This window comes from Solea senegalensis, linkage group LG3, assembly GCF_019176455.1.
Source record: "Solea senegalensis isolate Sse05_10M linkage group LG3, IFAPA_SoseM_1, whole genome shotgun sequence".
Classification (NCBI taxonomy): domain Eukaryota; kingdom Metazoa; phylum Chordata; class Actinopteri; order Pleuronectiformes; family Soleidae; genus Solea; species Solea senegalensis.
This window is the reverse complement of record NC_058023.1, coordinates 32,358,964-32,380,853: the sequence shown is the minus strand read 5'-3', so window position 1 is coordinate 32,380,853 and position 21,890 is coordinate 32,358,964. Positions and strand designations below refer to the sequence as shown.

At 43.7% G+C, this 21,890-nt stretch overlaps 1 protein-coding gene across 1 annotated transcript; it reads right to left on the bottom strand.

Moving 5' to 3' along the window:
* Positions 1 to 587: 587 nt before the first annotated feature.
* kif1c (kinesin family member 1C) lies at positions 588 to 21,332 on the bottom strand. The gene is made up of 29 exons (XM_044020713.1): positions 20,937 to 21,332; positions 20,696 to 20,834; positions 13,261 to 13,388; positions 11,918 to 11,994; positions 11,733 to 11,811; positions 11,523 to 11,623; positions 10,763 to 10,828; positions 10,508 to 10,686; positions 10,245 to 10,356; positions 10,049 to 10,126; positions 9,901 to 9,966; positions 9,732 to 9,810; positions 9,451 to 9,529; positions 9,218 to 9,366; positions 8,487 to 8,597; positions 7,970 to 8,091; positions 7,450 to 7,529; positions 7,275 to 7,356; positions 6,858 to 6,937; positions 6,672 to 6,766; positions 6,143 to 6,226; positions 5,883 to 6,063; positions 5,521 to 5,593; positions 5,332 to 5,430; positions 4,990 to 5,151; positions 4,204 to 4,485; positions 4,000 to 4,089; positions 3,678 to 3,912; positions 588 to 3,589 (listed from the first exon to the last, which is right to left on the bottom strand). Exons 3-29 carry the CDS (start codon positions 13,364 to 13,366, stop codon positions 2,787 to 2,789), a joined length of 3,750 nt encoding a protein of 1,249 aa, XP_043876648.1. The 5' UTR covers positions 13,367 to 13,388; positions 20,696 to 20,834; positions 20,937 to 21,332; the 3' UTR covers positions 588 to 2,786.
* Between the last annotated feature and the right edge of the window lie 558 nt (positions 21,333 to 21,890).

The following is a 21,890-nucleotide window of genomic DNA, read 5'->3' as shown; positions in this document are numbered from 1 at the left end:
AAACAAGTTAAACGGATATCGGCACAAATTACCATGGCAACAGCTTCATAACCCTGCCCCCCCACTCCTCAGGCCCCTCCTCCTCCAGTAACAGATGTTAAGAAAATCAACTAAAATCAGATTCATAAAGAAAAACAAACATTAGATTATGACTCTAAATAAACACACACACACACACACACACGTGCATGAGGGCGACCAAGCTCCCTTTAGCAGCATCCACAAGAACCGACATTAACGACGCTTATAACTTTATCATAATTATATTAATAGAAGTGATGATGACATCATAAAGTAAAAGTCAAACAAGGAGGCGGGGTTAAAATATTCAGAAAAAAAGAGAAAAAGATTATAATAATAATTAAAAAATAAAAAAGCCAATCAGAGCCCAGAGCTGGAAACTGAAAAACAGAAAAGAAAAAAAACGGGGAAAACATCATTTCCCATCATGCCCTGCGGTGGCGGCAGATTAATGCGATTGTCCCGCGATTGGTCGAGACAAACGCACCAAACTAATCTGCTGATGTCACGTCTCGCCAGCCAATCGGCTGTTTTTGTCGTCATCGTCATCACCATGGCGACTCCGACTGTCAGGGAGAGAGCGCTCCCAGTGGTTGGTTCTGATTCCCACAATGCCTTGCTCTGTTTCTGGGGGGGAGGGGGCGGGGTTTCAGGCAGTGCAGTGCCACAAACTCCCAGCTCCTCCCAACAGCAAACACATCGTTGTTTTGGGAACGTTAAAGAAGTTTAAGTTTGCGATGTTTCTCTTCAGATCACGTTTTATCGTGTCTTTACGTCACTATTCCAGCAAGAAACCGAAATTTGTGAAACCACTTGTTTTCCCACACCAAACCCCATAGAGAAAATCAGCGATTTAAGCTTGCGGGTCACAGGAGCCGCTGGTCTACTGCTGCCTCGTGTGGTGAGTTTATGACGTTGAGGTAAATCTGAAGTGACAAAATAACACGTACAAGCTCAACGACGGACGCAGCAGCGGAGCGACGACTCCTGCGTGCTGAGACGTTAAACCCAGCAGTTTTCTCCGTGGGGTTTGGTGTAGCAGAGCGAGCGGTTTATGGGTGCTGCCCACGCCACATTTCCCATCTTCCCAGCGTCTCATGAAGGCAGCGTCTTCTCGCCGCCGTCCCTTCCGCTTTTGGACAAATCAAATCTAAAGTGGTGTCAGGTCCTCGCGTCTCTCGTCATTTACAACAAAACAAAGTCTCTTCTCGTGCTTCTCACCATTCTCTCATCCGCCCCACCGCTCTCCGACTACATTTCCCAGAGTCCCTTGCTCACACATCCCTACGTAAACTACGACCCACCATGATTAGTACATCTCCACTGATGTCGGGTATCACTTGCTGCGTCTTCCCCGCCACGATTGCCCGAGACGGTGAACTCACCGTTAAAAAGTAGATTCATCTTCATGAAAACAAGACTTCAAATATACACACACGACACGGCGCTTCAACACATTTACAACCACAGCTCCGCCTCTTCCTTCATCACGTTCTGTCTGTACAGCAGTGCGTCTGTCGGCGCTCCAGCAGGAGGCGCCGCACAGCGGCTTTTCTTTGGTTTGCAGCTCTCCGCGGCGCAGCGTTCAGGTCACATGGGATTTTTTAATGTTTATTAAAAAATGTCCTCTTCAACTCTGAACAAAGAGGCGTCTGAAAGTCGCGTTAACGTCGAATACTTTTCACAACGTCAAGTCACGCGAGCGTATACAGCGTCAGAGGCGAAGGACGTAAAGTGCACGTTTTTTTTGTGGGATTCACTTTTGAGGTAATCGCGAGGACAACGTGCGCTAACGCAGGATTGGCGTCGCCAGGTGCAAACCACGCGTGATTTCGGCTCTCTGCTAAAAAAAAAAAAATGTTGTTATTTTAACGCAGTCTCCTGTTTGAGCATTTTCATAATATTCCTTTAAAACCACGACTCACACCCAGAATCAAAGCCCCGGGTTGAGTCAGTTGGTGAAACTTCATTAGCGTTTTATTAAATCGCACTTTAACTCCCCCTGGTGGTGCAACTTGGGATCATCCAAATTCTTCTGCATTCCTGACAAACATGACTTAAAATGACGCAAGTAAAACTAATGAGTTCATGGTCAAAGTGACTCCCCATGTAACCTGAATGCTGCCTTAGCTAAGCTAAGCTAGGCTAAGCTAAACTACAGATTCTTTTTACACTTCAACACGTCACCTACTACGCCTAAAAAAACACCTAATAAACGGCAACCATTTTGAACCATTTTTCTCCCTGCTCAAGCTAAGTAGCTAGCCCAAGCTAACACAGACCTGTCAGGCTAAACCAGAATAGTTAGCCCCTCGAGGCTAACGACGGCTGAAACAGAGGACCTAAAAGCTGACGCTCATATAAAGTACACGCACCATGCCACACCCACTTCATCCTTCAAAAAAACACTAACACAAACTAGCCTCCCCGGCTAACACGCATCCGACACTTGGTATCAATGACTGATCAATTTTTTAAAAAACAACAAAAACAACTCATTATATGATAAACTTCCATCTTGAATTAAAAGGTCGGCAAAATAAAGTGTTGTCATGGCAACAGGTAACCCACGCTAGCGTAAAAGCTAGGAGGAAGACACAAACACACACACACACACGCATACACACACACACAGCAGGATTGAAGATACAGGGTGTGTGTGTGTGTGATGACAACACACACACACACGTCACTACAGCATCAGGGCCCCTCCCCCCTCTGTCCCGCAGCCACATCAGAAAACCTCCGTATCAAGAGTTCAGAGGTCAGATGGGCGTCTCCTTGTTCTTCAGGTCCGGCGCGCTGAACTGCCGTCTCATCCTGGGCGGGGTTGTGAAGCCCCACCCACCCGGCGGCAGCGGCGGCCCCGCCATGAGCAGCATGTCAGTGGGAGGGGGCGGAGCCCCGGGCCGTGGCAGGCTGTGGTAGTTGGGGTGCGGCCCTGGCTGGAATGGTGCATTGTGGGGGTTGTAGTAGGGGTGGGGGTGGTGATACTGCTGGGGTGGGTGTTGGTTATAATGGAAGCCTCCGTCTCCTCCCCCTCGCTCCCCACCTGGCCCGGGTGACACACCCCTCCTCTGTCGTGGTCGCCCCTGGTGACCGCCACCCCCGCCATGCTGCTGGCCGTTGTCGTAATGACTGAAGTTGTGGGCGGAGCTGTCCAGAGAGTTGCGGCGGTAGCGGCGCTGTTGGTTTTGGTTGTTGCCCTGGTGCTGGTAGTGGAAGTTCCCTTGGTTACGCTGTTGCCAGGCGCGATGAGGGCTGGGGGAGCGCATGCGAGGGGGTGGGGCCTGAAAGGGGAGGGGCAAAAGAGCAGGAGACTGATGACTCTGAAGAGGTGGAGGCGAGGAGGAGCCTTTACCTTCTCCTCCACCCTCCTCCCTCTGCTCTCCACCCTCGGTTCCTCCCCCTTCCCCGAGACCCAGAGCCTCCAGAGCGGCGCTGGCTGGTCCCCATGACAACCGGTGGGCGGGGTTACTCTTGAAGGGGAATTTGAGCTTGCGCTCCTGTGGAGGGATGAATCGCCCGGTCCCTGGTAGATGCACAGGAACAACGGGCAGGTTCTGACCTGCAGGGGGCGACACAGACACATTAAACACACATCATGCAGTTAGAGGCGGGGAGAACCAGGTCAAAGTATGACTCCGCCCACTGACCCGGGGTCTGGTTCTGTCCTCGCAGCTTCTTGGTGATGTTCTGCTGCTGCAGGTTCAGGATCCGCTGCTGTTCCTGCTTCAGCCACCGGAGGCGTCCTCTCCTGAACGCCGGGTCCTCGTTCATCAGCCGCTCCACTCTGCCGTCCGGGACCACGTCACCCTCGCAGTCTCCGTCCCCCCCACCGTCCCTCTGAGGAGGAGGAGACCCGCCTTCTTCGCCGTTCACTTCGTCGTCCTGGAAACCGGAGGGGAAACAAAACAGTGAGTGTGTTGGACAGAGAGCGGCGTGCGGCGGCGTGGGGACGCGAGGGCGTGGACGTACCTGCACAGGTATGATGCTCTCCATCTTGATCATCCTGTCCCTCAGAGCTTTGATCTCCTCGTCCTTCATGTTGTTCTGCAGCTTCACCTCCTGGAGGCGTCAGAGACAAACACACGTGAACCTCAGCGCTGCCCCCTCCTGGTCAACAGCAATAATTAACGCATTCACACGAAACAGGGCGGGACTTTCAAACACTCGACTCGCCTCCAGGATGTCGGTCAGTTTGTCGATGTGAGCCTTCAGGTCGTACACTTTTCCCTTCGGTGCTCCCTCCCCCGTCTCTCCTCCTCCTCCCCCGCCTTCCTCCGCGGGGGGGCTCCTCTCCTCTCCGATGCCCACCGTGTCGCAGACGTCCTGGGCAACTGCCCGCCAGCTCTCGCGCTCACTGGCGTCCTTCTTGACGTACATGCGACACAGCTCCTTCATCTTGACGATGGACAGCGCCTCGATCTCCTGGCGCGAGTGACGGAAATCTCCCAGCGCCACCTGGAGGTGATCGAGAGGAATTGTCTGTGTCAACTTTGACAGGATGAAGCTAGCGGTTTCTCCCTTTGTTTTTATGCTGCGCTAACCTTGTTAAAGTGACTGACACCTGAGCTGTCACTCACTATCCCACACCAGAGTCCATAGAGAAAATAAGTGATTTTAGCTGGCATTTGACACAGGAGCTGCTGGTCTACCGCTGCCTCCTGTGGTCACTTTAAGACACTACAGTAAGTCCAAATGAAAGATTTCAAAAGCCAAAGTGACAAAATAAGACTTTTGAACCTGGTGATGGAGGCAGCAGTCGATCCACAACTCCTGTGTGCTGTGACGTTAAGTCACTGGTTTTCTCTATGGGCTTTGGTGTGAGACAGTGAGTGCTTTACAAACCTCATCTAACAGTGAGATTAAATGGGAAAAATATTTTTGAGATATTGAAGACTTTGTGTTTCTGCTGACAGCCATGTTTTTAGTGACCTCTCAGTACACACACACACACACACACACCTCGTAGCAGATCTCTTTGACAGCTTGCATGCGGAGGTCGTCCATGGTGACACGTTTGGGGTCTTTGCTGATCCTCCTCCTCTGAGGAATCTGATAAACTCTGAGCGGCTCCCTCCTCTTCCCACTGCTGGGCAGACCACAGCGCTTCACTATGGTCTGGACCTGGAGACACAGATAACAGAACCCGCTTCTTAAAACCTGCCCAGAGGCTGCAGAAGTCCATTCAGAAGTTTCCCTCAGTGTCACAGTGACGCGGTGACGTTTGTGTGTCTGACACTGGGTTCAACGGCAACACCGGGGGATGGCGGTGAATTCGGGGTGTGTGTGTGTGTGTATGTGTACCTTGTTGGCAGGCAGTTTCTCTCTGAGGGAGGAAATCAGTCTCCAGCTCTCTTCACACGAGCGTTTGTCTGAGTCATCACCGCTGTCGCTGTCTGCGTACTAAACACACACACACACACACACACACACAGAGGTTTAACTACTACCAGATTAACTACCTGCTTTAACTCCACACAAACAGAAACTCACCAGTCTGTGTTGCTCCAGCAGCAGATCAGCCTCCTCCTTCTCTTTACGGTACTGAGTCTCCATGTCCTGTAGTCTGTGACACACACACACACACATACACACACACACACACACACACGTCAGTGATAGTAAATGAGAACATCTTCACGTCTTTATCTCACTGTTAGACAAACTTTTCCAACAGGAAACTGAAGTTTGTAAAGCACTCACTCTGACAGGAAATCACTGATTTTAACATCACAGCACACAGGAGCTGTTGATCCACTGCTGCCTCCATCACTGAGTTCAATTCGGCGTTTAAAATCCATCATTCAGATGAATTCTCTCTGGAGTTTGGTGCGGGAGAGTGAGCGGGTTTTTACCTTTTCTCCATCTCCAGCTTGATGTCGATCCCTTGCTTCTCCAGCAGCTCCTTCTGAGCGTAGTTCCAGTCCTCCGGCTCCCCCTGCTGCTCCGCCGTGACACTGCGCTCCCTCTCCAGCCTCGCCTGCTCCGGGTGGTTGAAGCGGAACACGTGGTTCTTCCCCATGACGATGCGGTGACCTGGCGTCGGACACAGTCGCGTTAAATCAGCCGCAGACTTCAGCGCTTGAGCGCTTGTGCTCACGTGGCTCCTCGTTACCTTGTTTCAGGACGGTGGAGTCGGTGATCTGCTTCCCGTTGACGTACGTCTCCGCTCCGACTAACGGCTCCAGGATGACGTCCACTGCGGCGACAGGAAGTGTTCAATAAAGTTCAATTTAAACAAAACAAAAACAGTCCAATAAAGACACAACAGTCAAACACAAACACACATACAGTGTGTGTGTGGGTGGGGGGGGAGGGGCAGGAAACACAGGCATGATCGTGAAGTGGACGTTACCATGGTAACCAGTGACTTATTAAACAATACCTGACAAGATATCCTGGAAGCTTTTACAGGAAGAGATAAAAGAAAGAGAGTCACACACTGAGTGAACACACACACACACACACACACACACACCTTCAGCAGAGCTGCACTTGCACAACTTTGACCACCAGAGGGCGATCACATCGAACTAAACTCACTCGCCTGACACACACACATTATTTGGACATTTAGTTGAAATATTACAAGCATTTTATTTTGAAAAACAGGCAACAGAGACAGACAGACAGACATGTCTCACCTTCTCCCTGATCATTGATCTCACTGACAAAAACACAGTGAATCTCTTTTATAAATTGTCCAGACAGTTTAATGTCCACGTCCTGCTGTCCAACCCTGGAACACACACACACATTATTATTGTTAACCAAGGTGTGTGTGTGTGACCCCTGACCTCTGCTTATACGTGATGATGAGCAACATTTACCTGGTGACGCCTTCTTTTATGTAGTACAGTAGACACTCTGACATCAGAGGGTCTTCATTCAAGTTGACCAGGTGAGGTGTCTGCACACACACACACACACACATTTATATTGAAGTGCCACAAGGCGGCGCTGCTTTGCAGATTAAAGTGATTAAGAATCTTATTGCTTTAAAATTCCCCCCAAAAACATGTCCTTCCTCGTGTGTTTTTGAGCATTACAGTTATTTAATGACATTTAGGTTATTTTACCAACGTTTCTACTCAATAATAATAACATTTTGTGTTAAAAGATATATAAAATTGACATCAAGGGCATGATTTTTTCGTAGTATTAAGACATTTTTGTGTGGTTCGGTAACATTGTGCGGTAAACTGAACGCATCGTGAAGTCATGACTCATCAAAAACGTAAACTCACTCCTTTAGGAGAGAAGACGCCCAGCGTTCCTCCGTCTTCTTTGGATGAAATGGACACGCCCATTTCTGCCAGCAGGGACTCTCTGGGTGAGAGAGGGAAAGAGAGAGGGGGAGAGACTTTGAGACGAGTTGTTTGTTGGAGGTTATTGATCTGCTGATCAGCTGTGATTGATCACCTCTCCAGGCGAATAGATTCAGTCTTTCTGAGTTTCTCTTCCCAAGTTTCGTTGAGTTCAGCGATGATCTTCTCCGTCTCCTACACACACACACGCACACTAATTTTAGTAGTTATTCTTACAAAATAAAATACATGTTTTTGTTTTCAGTTGTTCTTTCAAAATAAAATGCATGTTATTATGTCATCTTTTAATTTTAGTAATTATTATTTAAAAATAAAAAACACATTTTCATGTCATCTCTTCATTTGAGTATGTAATTATTATTTCAAAATAAAACACACATTTCCATGTCATCTTTTAATTTGGGTAATTATTATTTCATAATAAAATACAAGTTTCCATGTCATCTTTTAATTTGAGTAATTATTTCAAAATAAAATACACATTTTCATGTCATCTTTTAATTTGAGTAATTATTATTTCAAAATAAAATACACATTTTCATGTTAATACGTCAGCGTTAACAGGAAGTAGTCCCACCGTGTCCGCTAACAGATGGGGGTAATGTCAGACTTACCAGCAGTCGCTCGGCTGCTTCCTCTTTGCTGATGGTTTCCTCGCTGACAGCCTCCTCCCCGTTCTCGATCGGGTGATCGGGGTCGGCAGGTGTGTCCTCTGAGGATGTCGGCTCCCCCACATCTGCAGAGGAGAAAAAGAATATTGTCTCGATGAACATTTTCTCGAGGATATTTGAGTTACTCTTGTAGCTTTAGCCCACAGTTGCTTTTTACCAAACGTGCAAAACGCCAACAGGGACTCCAAATTCAAAATGACCGACTTCCTGTTGAGTTGAGGCCATAGTCCCAATAGACTTTTTTGTTCGCCTCGGGCTGTGACACATTCCCACCAAGTTTCGGGGAATTCGGCGCAACTTCGGCTTTGTCCTACCAGGTTTCACCTTTGGGGGCGCTAATGAGCCATTTTGCGCTACTTTATTTAACATATCACCCTTATTTTATAAAAATGTTCATTTCAACCAACGTGTGTAAAAAATGAAAATGTCAATGTCAGTACCAACAAAACACAAGAGTCACCTGAAGGGGCGGGGCCATTGTTCTCTGTAATCCCATTGGCTGTGAGAGCCAGCTGCAGAGGAGAGGAGGCCACGCCCATAATGCCGCCAGGACCATTGTTGTTGTTGTTGACTTTTAAAGAGGAAAAAGAGAGGTTTGTGTTTTTAATGAGCAGGAATGTTTGTCATCCTGGTTATGTAAAGAACAGTATGTAACACACACACACACACACACACACACACACACACACACACACACACACACACACACACACAGCTGCTGTCTGTAAATACCCGACTGTGCATTCAACACATGCCACACATACATGTTTTAATAAACGCGCACGCACACACACACACACACAGTCTAAATGTTTCCGTCACATTGTTTCATGTGTTCACAACATCAAGTTTAATGTATTAATTTCAGTGTGTATTTATCAATAAACTACTACTACGTGTGTGTGTATACCACTAAAAGGTAGTCCGTTATAGTGTGTGTACATATACATACATATGTACATATATATGTGTACAGATACATATACATATATGTGTATAGATACATATACATATATATATACATATACACATATACATATACACACATATACATATATATATATACACACATATATATATATACTTATATACAATATATATACATATATGTATATATGTACACATACTGTATATATACACACACACACACACACACATACATATCTATGTATCTATATCTATAATACATACCAGCATTATCCAGCAGCTCCTGCAGACCCTGTGAGAAGAGCAGGTTCCTCAGTCGTTCCACTTCGTCCTTCAGCTCTCTGATCAGTTTGGCGTTGGGATCTTCATTGATCACAGCGTTACAGCGGATCTGTTTGGCACGGTCAGCATACCTGGAGCGCGACACACAGATTAGATTAGATTAACACACACAAACAGGTCACGGCACGACAACAAAGCCTGACAGAGTGTCTGACCTGAGGGTGCTCAGTGTTTCTTCATAGTTGATGTCAGCAGGACTGAGAGCGGCGATCATGGCCGTACGAGAGTTTCCTCCTGATCAAACACGTCCACAACACTAACGTTAGTGACCGCTTACTTCCTGTTAACTAGTAACAACTCTAGTATAGTTTGTGGACAAAACAACATCATTATTATTTCACATTACATTTACATTTTTCAACATTTTATGGAGCAAAAAAGCAAATTAGATGAATCAAAAAAAGGTGCGGGTGTGAATTCCACTCCTTCCACTTACCCAGGTTTTCCTTCAGTAGCCAGGTAAGTACAGAGTCTCTGTAGGGGATAAAGTCACTTTTTCTCTTCTTACTACTCTGCTGCAGAGGAGAGACGATAAACGGGGACATTTCAGGACAATTGTCTACATTTTTAATGAAGAATTTAAACAAAAGCGTGCGTCGACTGACCATTTCTGCTAAAGCTGATATCACTTTCCCCAGCGTGGTCAGAGATTTGTTGATGTTTGCTCCTTCCTGTATGCAGGTAAAAGTCGATTTCATTAACAAGTAAAAACACGTTAAACGCGCACCAGGGCAACGTGGAACAACTTCTGACCTTGAGCCTGGTGCCCTTTGCCCCCGAGGAGTCGGCTCGCTCACTTCCTGCCAGGTCCACCAGACTGATCTTACTGACCTGAAGAGAAGTTTTTTTTTTATAACAGTTATCTTTTAAAATCCCTGTTTTTAAAAAGTCCTCATAAGGTGGGTTCCTACACGCGGTCCTCACAAGGACTGAAAACGAGAACACACACCTTCTCTGTGTCCAGGCCGGTCATCTGGTCCCGCCGTTTTTGGGTGAAGACGATGGTGAAGACGGCGTGCGACCTGGACGATGTCTCGTTCATGTTTGTGGCCGCGACCGTCCTGGAATCAACCAAATTTCCAAAAATCTAATTTGATATTTGGGATTTCCTACATTTCCCAGAATGCTTTTCCAGCAGTTTCAGGGCCGCAGCGTAAACATCCACCTGTCTCGTTAGTAAACACTTAAAATGACTAAAATTCAAAGACTAACCGAGCTTTGTTGCCGGCGTCCATCAGGTCCCGGATGTCGGTGAATCCGGTCACAGCCAGTTTGGACAGGTCCTCCACGTATGGCCCCAGGATGGGATGCTCTCGAACCCTCAGAGTCCCTTGAGACTTTGGGTTGAGCAGGTCCCTGACCCGCTCACAGTAGATCTCCATGTAGGACACCTGGAGGACGACGAGAGACAATTCAGCCAATCAGCGCTCACCTGAGTGAATCTTGTCTGGATCGGAGTGAGTTTACCTCCACAGAGTAGTTCAGGTCGGGGTCAGAGTTTTCTCCTGTCCTCTGAAACAGGTCCTCACACAACTGGACACGGAGACAAGAGACATGTTAAAGGTGGACTCATGACTCAACATCAGACTCACAGGGACACAGGAGCTGCTGGTCTACTGCTGCCTCGTGTGGTCACTTTGTGTCACTGAGAAAATCTCAACAATGGAATTGAAACACAGAATTGACAGAAATAACACTCGAACTTGAATTATGGAGGACGAAGTGGATCAACAACTCCTGTGTGCTGTGATGTTAAAATCACTGATTTTCTCTATGGGGTTTGGTGTGGGAGAGTGAGTGGTTTACAAACTTCAGTTTCCTGTCGGAAAACTCTGTCTCACAGTGAGATAAAGACGTGAACGTGTTCTCAAGACATCGTAGACTTAAATTGACGTAGGTTCTGTTGGGTGGGTCTCTTGTTAAGTGGCTGAAATCATTCAGTAAATCACTCCACTCTGTCTCACACCAAACCCCATAGAGAAAATCCGCCATTTTAACATCACAGCACACAGGATTTGTTGATCCACTGCTGCCTCCATCATTAAGTTCAAATGTCTTATTTTGTGACTTTGGGCATTTGAAATCCTCTGTTCCGATTGACCTCAGTGACACAAAGTGACCACACGAGGCAGCATTAGACCAGCAGCTAAAAAATCACTGATTTTCTCTATGGACTTTGGTGTGGGAGAGTGAGGAAGAAAAGAAGCGTTTATAGAGGGTGTGTTACCTGTGGAATGATGCCTTCCTGCCCCGGTTCTTGTTTCCCCATCATGGTGTAACTCTTCCCTGCACCGGTCTGTCCATACGCAAAAATGCACACATTGTAACCTGAGGGGAAACAAACAAACACTTTAAAGGAGTGGATGTTTCTCTTGTTGCGAGAACATCGTCGAGCCTGTATCTCTGGATGGTTTTTGCTCAGTTTTTTTTTTTTCACCTTCGAAGGCGTGCAGCAGCATCTCCTCCCCGATGTCTTTGTAGACCTGCCGCTGAGACGCGAAGCTGGGGTCATCAGTCTGAACACACACACACACACAACTCCGGTCATTTCTCATCCTGCTTTTTCCTGCTGAATAAATCACGTGTGTGTGTGTGTGTGTGTGTGTGTGTGTGTATGATCACCGTTGTGTGTGACCAGTAGGAATAGTCAAAGGTAAAATTCTTGGCTCCATCTTTGCCCAGTTTGGGGTTTGAAATGCCTGAAAATCAGAGAATCAACATGAGACAAACATCAAACAAGAATGAACACGTTAGTCCGCTGTCTATATTTCTGTGGCAGAGTTACAGCTCCACTGTCGCGTTTTTGACGGAAAGAGCTTTTTCAAAAAGGTTTATTTACGGGTAGAGCGTAAAAAGTACTGGACTCAGACACAGTCGTGCTGCTGCGAGTCTATTAATAAATGCAGTGTGTTTGTGAGTGTCAATAGCAGCAGGTTGAGAGGTCACATGACTGCACAGGAGAAACGGCTGAAGACATTTACATTAAGTTAAGTGTTAAAGCAGTATAAAGTGATTTAAGTGATTATTAATGTTTTACACCAGTTTCTCTGATCCTAAATGTGAATGTTTCCTGGTTTCTTTGCTCCATAGAACAAAGGAACAAACAAAACTGATTTTTTTTATTTATTTTAGTTCGTGGACAAAAACAAAGATAGTTGAGGACATCTTTGTCTCCAGTTTTGTCAATTTTCTGACATTTTATGGACAAAACATGTACTCGATCAATGTTATAAAGTCAAATGTCAGAAAATGAAATGAATGTTTTTAGGAAAGAAAATCAAAAAATCTTGATTTTTTTAAGAAAATCAACATGTTATTGATTCTTTCCTGATCAGTGAAGGTCACTTTCATTTCGCTAATTCATTAAAATTCATTGATTATTAATCAATTAACAAAATAAACGGCTACTATTTTCATAGCTGATCAATTTGGGTGTTTTTTTTAATCATTAAAACTGATATTTTTCTTAAATGTGCGTATTTCCTGGTTTCTTTGCTCCATAAATGTCTTATCTTAGATAAGACATTTGAGACCAAAGTACTAATCACTACTAATCATATTAATCGAGAAAATAATTGACAGATGAACCAATAACATAACAGCTGAAAATATATTTAGTTTGTCCATTATGGGCTACTGTAAAAACATGGTGGTCAAAAATCCTCACCAAAAACAATAATTCATATAATCATGTTGTTGTACACTTTTAAAAAAACAACTTTTCAATTTCTATCTAGCAAAATAATTTGACCTAAATTCGACGAGTGGAGCTTTAAAAAAACAAACTACCATAAAATTATATTTTCTACTAAAAAGAATGCTAAAATCTAATTTTAAATCAGTGTTTAAGTACTTTTTTGGAAATATATTAAATATAATTTTACACCAGACCCAGGTAACAATGACAACATCTACGGTCCTCACATGTGTGGACAAACAAATGTGTGTGTGTGTGTGTGTCTTACACGTGGTGTTTCCCTGCATCTGGATCACACACTTGGCGTTGCGTCCCGTCTCGCGGGAGTTGAACGGACGGACTCGCACCGCCACCTTCACCGATGCACCCGCCATGATTCAGCTCCGCCCACTCCACCTGAGGACAGCCAATCAGAGAGTTGGGTTAGGGAAAACATCAAAATAATGATATAACGTAGTATTATTAAAATAAATGTATATGTTTATTATGTTTAATATCTAGCTTTTTTTGACTGAGGGGTAACCCTTTCAAAATATAATACATATTTTTACTTCCTTTTTGTTTTCGTTGTGATGTTTACAAATACATATACATACATATTTTAACAGCATAGATACAAATATATACATACATAATTTTTGTAGTTTCACAATCGGTACAGTGAAAAAGCGTGGCGATATTAAATCACTTCGGAGACCATTTTTTTGGGGTATTTCGCATAACAAATCAACTCGTAGTGACAACTGTGATCACCTTTGCTCATTGCGAACAGCATCGTTTTTAAATTACAATTTGCTGAAAAAAAAAGGTAAATAAAAAATGTTGTCCTCTTTGAGTGTTGGATGAACTTGGTCCTCATGAGGCACAAGAACACACACTTGCGGTTTTACACACACACACACACACACACACACAGACAGTAACAGTACCTGACACAGTGTTTCCCATGAGAACAAGAATCTAGTGTTTAACTGTGTGTTTATAAAGGGCCTGGGGCAGGGGCGTTCGACATTGACTGACACAGACAAAGAGAGAGAGAGCGAGAGGGAGAGAGAGAGACAAGGAGCGAGAGAAGACAAAGGACATACAAAAACAAGGACAAGGAAAAGAAGAACGGAGAGATGACAAGAGCAGAAGAAGAGGCGGAGGTAAAAAAGTGAGGCAGCCGTGGTTACCATGGCGACGAGAAAACATAACAGAGGACAGGAATGTAAAGAGAAAGAAAGAAAGAAAGAAAATAAAATGTTTACAGTAAATAAAGAAATGGAGGGGAAAAAGGAGAGGGAAAGTTTGAGTAACGAGGGAAGAAAAGAGGAGGAAAAAGCTGCAGTTAGAAAAAGAAGCGGGAAAAAGCTCGTAAAGAAAAAGGGAAGAGGAACAAAGAAAAGGAAAAAAGACTGTAGAGAAAAAAGATGGAGATTCAGATGAGTGGTGCGTTCCATTTGTAGCCAGAACTTCAGATCTCAAACGCCCCCTGACCCAAGATTTTTAACGTAACACTGATACTTTTATCGTTCAAATCAATTCTGTCGCGTTCATTTCACTGTAAATCTGACGAACAGTCGGAATTTTTTATCCGTAAACATGTTGCTACGATGTTTGCCTTCGACTGGTATCGTGAACGACGGCTAGCCTCGGATATGTTTACGATCACGGTTAAGAAGCCGTTGGAAGTTGGGAACTAGGAGTTTGCGTAAATAGAAACTGCGACGTTCACAAGGTTTGAATTTATAGCGCGTGGTGTGCCAATTCCTTCAAGGACGTTACGATATTTTCCGCACACAAATGCAACGACAGATTTGTCTCGTTGCGTTGTCTTCTACGACGTGGAATCCGAAATTTTCACAGAAAGGCAACAAAACGTCCCTATCTTGTTTTTTTTGTGATGGACCAAGGACACAGTGCCACCTGCTGGACAATGTGACGCAAAGATCATTCGATGAATCAATTATTAAATGAATTGTCAACTATTTTGATCAGTTTGAGAGGGTTTAAAATAAAAAAATAAAGTTTCTTTGACTTTTAACTCCGCCCCCTCCATGTTCTGACAGCCCTACTGGTGGCGTTCGAGTATTACATATTGGACCTTTAATAACAAATGTTATGTTTAAGCTCCAAATGCACAAAAACACACACAGTAAAGTAAGAGTGTGTGTTTGCTCTGAGTCAACACAGTCTCACACACACAAACACACACATATAAAAACAAAGAGAGACAAGATGATAGATATAGATACTGGATTGTACTATAATCTTTGTGTGTGTGTGTGTGTGTCTAGGTGTCTGCATACCAGAGACCACGGGCAGAAACGCTGACATCACATCAAAGGCATCTACCATCAAACACACACACACACTTGCTTTCATATCTTTGTGAGGACACAGCAGGAGTTGAACCCCTTACCTTAACCATCACAACTAAGTGCCTCACCTTAACATTTAACCCAATTCTAAGCCTAACCCTAAAACCAGGACTTAGCCCTGGAAAAAAAGCTCCTTTAAAGTTGTGAGGACAAGACAAAATGTCCTCAGAAACACACACACATATTTTCACAGGAGTATTCATGTGTTCATAGGGTCTGGTTGAACAAGCCTGGCTTGTTGTTAAGCTGCAGTTACACACACACACACACACAATGTAAAATAGTCTTTAGTTGAATAATAATAGTTAAAGGTGCAGTGCATAAAGATTTGGTGAAATTGAAGATTTCTTTCATAGTTTTATACTAACTATACTACAGTTTATACTATATATATATATATATATATATATATATATATATATATATATATATACACACACATACATATAGACATATACACATACATACACATATACATATTGGCATTGTTTTATTTTAGACCACATGCATATTTAGCCGATATCCTTTAAAAATATGATTCTTAATTGTCTGAGTTATAACTCACCGATTGTTGCTTAAAGATTATAATTGATGGACATCATATTAAAAGGAAAATTGGCCCAGTGTGCTCCAGATTATTGAGATTATTGATATTGTTAATTTTCCACATGAACAGGACAGGGGAAACAAGTCACAAGACGTGAGACTTTATCTCACCTAAATCAAAGTTTTGATACAACTTTTCAATACCAGAGTGGCACACTCTGCTGAAGTTCATGAAATAATCACAATAATCTCTAAACAAACTCTTCTCCCGCCCACAATTTCCAACCAATACAAACAATTTTACATGAAAATGATGCTGTTGTTGTCGTCTAACCCTGTGTGTTGTTTTCATTCTCATATGACTCACAGTTTTTCTTAAAATCACCTAAAAGCACAGAGAGTTCTGCTCAAACCTCCCATTCACTCCCATGTTAAAATTCTGCTCTGGAGTTTTCTAAAAACGAAGACGAGGGTGATTTTAAAACTCTAATTTCTCGGTCAACTTGCACCCGTTTGTCACAAATTTAAATGTGGGAGCTCCTGAAAGCCTCCTGACGCTCACACACCAAACATTTACTCTCTATCATCAACCGCTCTTGAAATACGACAACTTTAAAACACGTTGTTTTCTCTGTTTTTCACCAGTTTTGGACAGTTAGAAACAGGTGTTTGGAAGGAGGAGGGGTGGGAATCAGGGAAGGGGAGGGGCTTGTGAATCAGTTTTAATGGTTGATTCCACAAAAATACCACTTTGTCTAAATTCTTCACGTTTTAAAGGTTCAATCCATCCAAATCGACAGCAAGAAACAGGCACAATCAATTGCTGCAGAATTTTCGAGTCATTTTGTTAGTTTGGACGGACTTTAGCTCATTTTAAGTTGTTCTTTACAGCGTTCTCGGTCTACAAGTTACAAATAAAGTTGGATTGAATTGGAATGGACAATTGTTTAATCTGACGATTATTGTTCTAAATAATGTTGATTAATCTTCTCCTAAACTCTGAAACAATAATATTTGTCCATTTGGTTGCACCTGATTTTCTTGTTTTCTGTCAAGAAAAATTAAAACCACAATTCTTCAAAAACTCGTAAAGCACAACACAAAACCAAGCGCCGGTGTGAACGTGTTATTCGTCTGAATCCTCAAGAACACCTTGTGTGAGGATGCGCTAAAAATGTCCTCACAACAAAAGGGTTTGGACAGAATATTTGTCCTCATGCAACCTAATTAAGACATGTAAACAAACACACACACACACACACACAGAGCTAAAAGCAGCTGCTGACCAGCGAGCTAACGCAGACAGACGCTGCACTGAGCCAACAATTACACAACCACAGAGAAGAATGTGGAGACGGAGGGAAAGTCGAGCGTCTGCTGACACAACACAACGTAAAGACGCTTCACCACCGCGAGAAAAAAGGAGAGAATATTTCAGAGAGAGAGAGAGAGACAGTGGACAGGTTCGTCGTCGTGAACAAACACCATGTGTTTGACATTCTGCTTTAAATGTTATGTTGACAACTTAAGACAAACAATGTTTACACCTGCAGGCGTGACTTAACCTCATAACATGTACATCTAACTAAGTCAGCGGCCTCTTAAGAACATGTTTCACGTCTTTATCTCACTGTTACACAGACTTTTACAACAGGAAACTGAAGTTAGTAAACCACTCACTCTCCCACACCAAACCCCATAGAGAAAATCAGTGATTTTAGCCGGCGGGGACACAGGAGCTGCTGGTCTACTGCTGCCTCGTGTGGTCACTTTGTGTCACTGAGATCAATCTGAACAAAGAATTTTAAATAAGTCATAAATTGAGACATTTGAACTTAGTGACGGAGGCAGGAGTGGATCAACCACTCCTGTGTGTGTGATGTTAAAGTCACTGATTTTCTCTATGGGCTTTGGTGTGGGAGAGTGAGTGGTTCACTGAATGATTTCAGCCACTTAACAACAAACGTCACGTGAACGTGTTCTTAAAGATATCGTAGACTTAAACTGACGTAGCCTCTTTTTTTTTTTTAAATATAATTTTAGCTTGTGTCACCTATTGTGTGGATAATTGATCGGTCATGAACGTCATGTGATCAGTGATGTGAACAAACTCGCTCAGAGACACAGACAGAGTCAGTTCCCATGTGTTGGCCTCTGCAGGAATGTGATAATGAAAGGTCCTCATACCACACACACACACACTGAGCCCTTCCTATGGTAATGTACACACACACACACACACACACACACACACACACACACATCTAAAGATAGTCAGCTGCTCTGAACGAATGACGCCCTCTGCGTAAAGAACAACTTTCCGCGATGTTTGACTTGAGCTCACAGACGAAAATGTCGCTACGTCCTGGTCACGTGACCTCGCGCTGCCTTCACTGACCGCAAGAAAGGCCGACCTCACTAATATGACCATGAGAACTTTATTTTGATATCACATAATTTGTTTTAAATTAGATAAAACACACATTCAACTTGAATATAACAAAATGAATTTTTTATTAACTTAAATAATACAACACAAAGTTAACTTTATTACAATTCAATTACATTTTTAAATTAGATTCAACAGAATTTCACTTAACATTTTAAAAAATGTAAAGTATTTACTTAAACTGTTTTTCACATATGTTTCTTTTAGTTTAAGTGTTTTTTAATCTATGTTTAACAACAGAACTCAGCAAAAACAGAGTCAGAAGAAGCTTTTTGTTTAACTTTCCTCACGGGTTTAACGTTAAAAACGTAAACAAAACTTTATGATGAATAAATCCTTGCGATATCACAGTCGACGTGTGGAAACTTTTACAATTTAAAAAGGTCAAAGGTGACTTTATTTTGGATTTGATACTCGTTTTTAATCAACAGATAACGATTCATTGTTAGTGATTTCTAAACCCGGTTTAATCACAGCAAACAATGAGCTGCACATGTGATCAGCTGACATCAACCTGGACGCAAAGTCTACGTTTGTTTATCTCACTGTGAGACAGACTTTTCCAACAGGAAAGTGAAGTTTGTAAACCACTCACTCTGCCACACCAAAGCCCATAGAGAAAATCAGTGATTTTAACGTCACACACACACACACACACACACAGGAGTCGTTGATCCACTGCTGCCTCCATCACTAAGTTCAAATGTCTTATTCTGTGAATTTGCTGTTTGAAACCCTTCGTTCAGATTTAGTGTCAGTGACACAAAGTGACCACAGGGGGCAGCAGTAGACCAGCAGCTCCTGTGTCCCCGTGAGCTTAAATCACTGATTTTCTCTATGGGGTTTGGTGTGGGAGAGTGAGTGGTTTTTAAAACTTCAGTTTCCTGGTTGGAAAAGTCTGTGTAACAGTGAGATAAAGATGTGAACATCTTCTTAAGACATCGTAGGCTTGAACTTACGTAGATTTTATTCAGTGAACATTTTGTTACGTGGCTAGATTCAGCTTTTCTGAGTGACTATGTCAATGTGACGGTGACTGTAAAAAAATAAAATGTGAACTATCCCTTTAAGTGGACAGAGCATAAAGGAAGACATGTTTCACTCATGTGACCACCTAAATGCTACAGCTGGACGCTAGCTCACGATTCCATTGAGGAGCACTAGCATGAGCGATAACAGTTGGAAGTGAGAGACGATGTATGACACACACACACACACACACACACACACACACACACGTGTCATGATGAAGCAGATGAGTGGGACTCTCTTTTTATCTTATGTTGCCTAATAACATCAGCAAACAACATGGAGCTAAAAATACACACACACACACACACATTGCTGGGATGCCTGCTGAGAGCTGCATTAGCCACACAGGCTAACTTTAGCGCGGCCGACTGACAAAGCTGCCAGTGAAAGTCCGTCCGAATCACATTGTTCGCGTAAAAGTGACCCGACGTTCACGGGCCAACGGTTTGCTCCAGTGACGCCGCGTCAAACAAATATCGCAACCGTTTACTCCGGAAAAAAAACCCAACTCCTGGTGCCAACACAGTTTTAGCTCCTTTAACCATTAGAAGTTCACTATTGAAAGAAAAATCCATTTGGATTTAACCTATATCACACTCATAACTCATCACTGTTGCCATGGTTACAGCGAGCGTCCACACGTCCTTGAGAGTTTCTGAAAATGGAGAAAATGCTGCTGGTGTGAAATTTATTTTAGCAAGTTTAAGGTTTTGGTGTGGACAAACAGAAACTAAGGCCATTTATTTTGAAAACTTCAAGTTTGTTCTTCATGTGGACAAACAGAAAGTTAGGCCTTTTATTTTGAAAGACTACAGAGTTGTGTTTTAGTGTGGAATAGCAAAAACAGACTTTTATTTTGAAAAGTACAGATCATGATTTAGTGTGGACAAATACACTTAATATGAAAACTTGTGGATTGCGGAAGTGTGTCCGATTAAAATCGCACCGTGACGATAACTTTCAAAACTGCGACAAATCAGTGTGGACGGAGACAAAGTTGACGATAAACGTTCCAATTGTCATGTTCTGATTCACAATTTCAAGTTTTGCAATAAATTTTGGAATGCTAACACAAACAATTTTAAAATATTTGAAAATATCACAATTACGTTTTTATGTAACGTAAACAAATGTCACTAAGCTAACAGCTAAGTTGTGCGGTGGAAGAAATTCTGCAAAATTACTTGGGGAAAAAAAATAAACATCTCCCACTATCAATAAGTGGGTTTCGACCAAAAATGACTCGATTCGATTAATCAATCGTGCTGACGTTCTACGTGAAGTTTCGTTACAGTTCGTAACAGGGGTCTTACCTCTACCGGAGGAAACCGAATCTCGTGAAGACCACGCGCTGACCCGTTCACACCGTCCCCATCTCCCCGTTCACACGAGAACAACAACCGAAAGATCACACAGGCCGGTTCTGGTGTCACTTCCGATCCCGGTCTGGGCCTGTCGGTACCGGGACACAGGCGGTCAGAGAACTGGGTGGGGGGGGCGCTGCTGAGTTCCCCGCACACACACACACACGGTGAAAAAAGTTTCCACACTCACTCGTCTCGACTCCTCCGGTGAAGCGGCGACAGCGGCGGCTCTGTCCTAACTTTTCCCCGGGACTGACGTCGCTGCCCGGTGACTTGCGGCGGCGGCGGAGGGAGTGAAAGTGTGAAGGGAGGTGACGGAAAGTTAAGGCCCGCTGCTCGTTGCGCTGGCAGGGCGGTGAATCACGGCGGGACCGGCGGCAGACAGACGGGCAGACAGCGGGACATTCACTGGCGTTAATCCGGTTCTTTTGCGTCGCTTGTCCCGCGTCGGTTCAGGAGGGGGGAAGTTTATCGGAAAGTGTGAAAGGAAAACGGAGGAGAAGGAGAGAAGTGGGGGAGACCGAGCAGAGAGGCTGGCCGGTGGCCTGGCCGCGCGGCGGGTGTGTGAGCGTGCGCGTGTGAGGGCCTGCGTGCGCGCCCCCGTGGGCCCGGACGGGTCCCCGCCACGGAGCTGGGATACGGACAGACGTCTCACTCCCACCCGCGTTTACAGACCCGTTATATCGCAACAGGTGGAACAAAATCGACGGTTTTATTCAACGTCACTTCAAAAATCACGTGTTAACAGTTTTACTCGAAAAGTCATGTTTTCACTGGAATGTTCATGTTTTCACTCAGTAAATCAACATTTTAAACGATATGTTACATATCCTATTTTACATTGATAATTTAATCTTTTTACTCTATAAATTATAGTTTTAAATCAATATATTACACCTTTTAACAGTTGTATCCTATTTGACTTTGACATCTTTTAACGTTTCACTGAATAAATCGCAGTTTTAAAACAATTTGTCAGATTTTTGAGCAGTTTAATCACATTGCCAGTTTAAATCTTTTACCCAATAAATCGTAGGTTTAAACTCACATCTCTGACTTTTGAACAGGGTAGCCCTATTTTACATTAACATTTGACACATTCTACTCAATAAACGGTATATTTATTGTATGTGGACATTTTGAA

Coding starts and splice junctions, on each gene's coding strand:
- kif1c (XM_044020713.1), bottom strand. CDS start 13,366: ATGGCGGGTGCATCGGTGAAGGTGGCGGTGCGAGTCCGTCCGTTCAAC. Junction 10,357..10,507: donor GACGCCGGCAACAAAGCTCG/GTTAGTCTTTGA, acceptor GGTTGATTCCAG/GACGGTCGCGGCCACAAACA. Junction 9,967..10,048: donor CAAAGGGCACCAGGCTCAAG/GTCAGAAGTTGT, acceptor ACCTGCATACAG/GAAGGAGCAAACATCAACAA.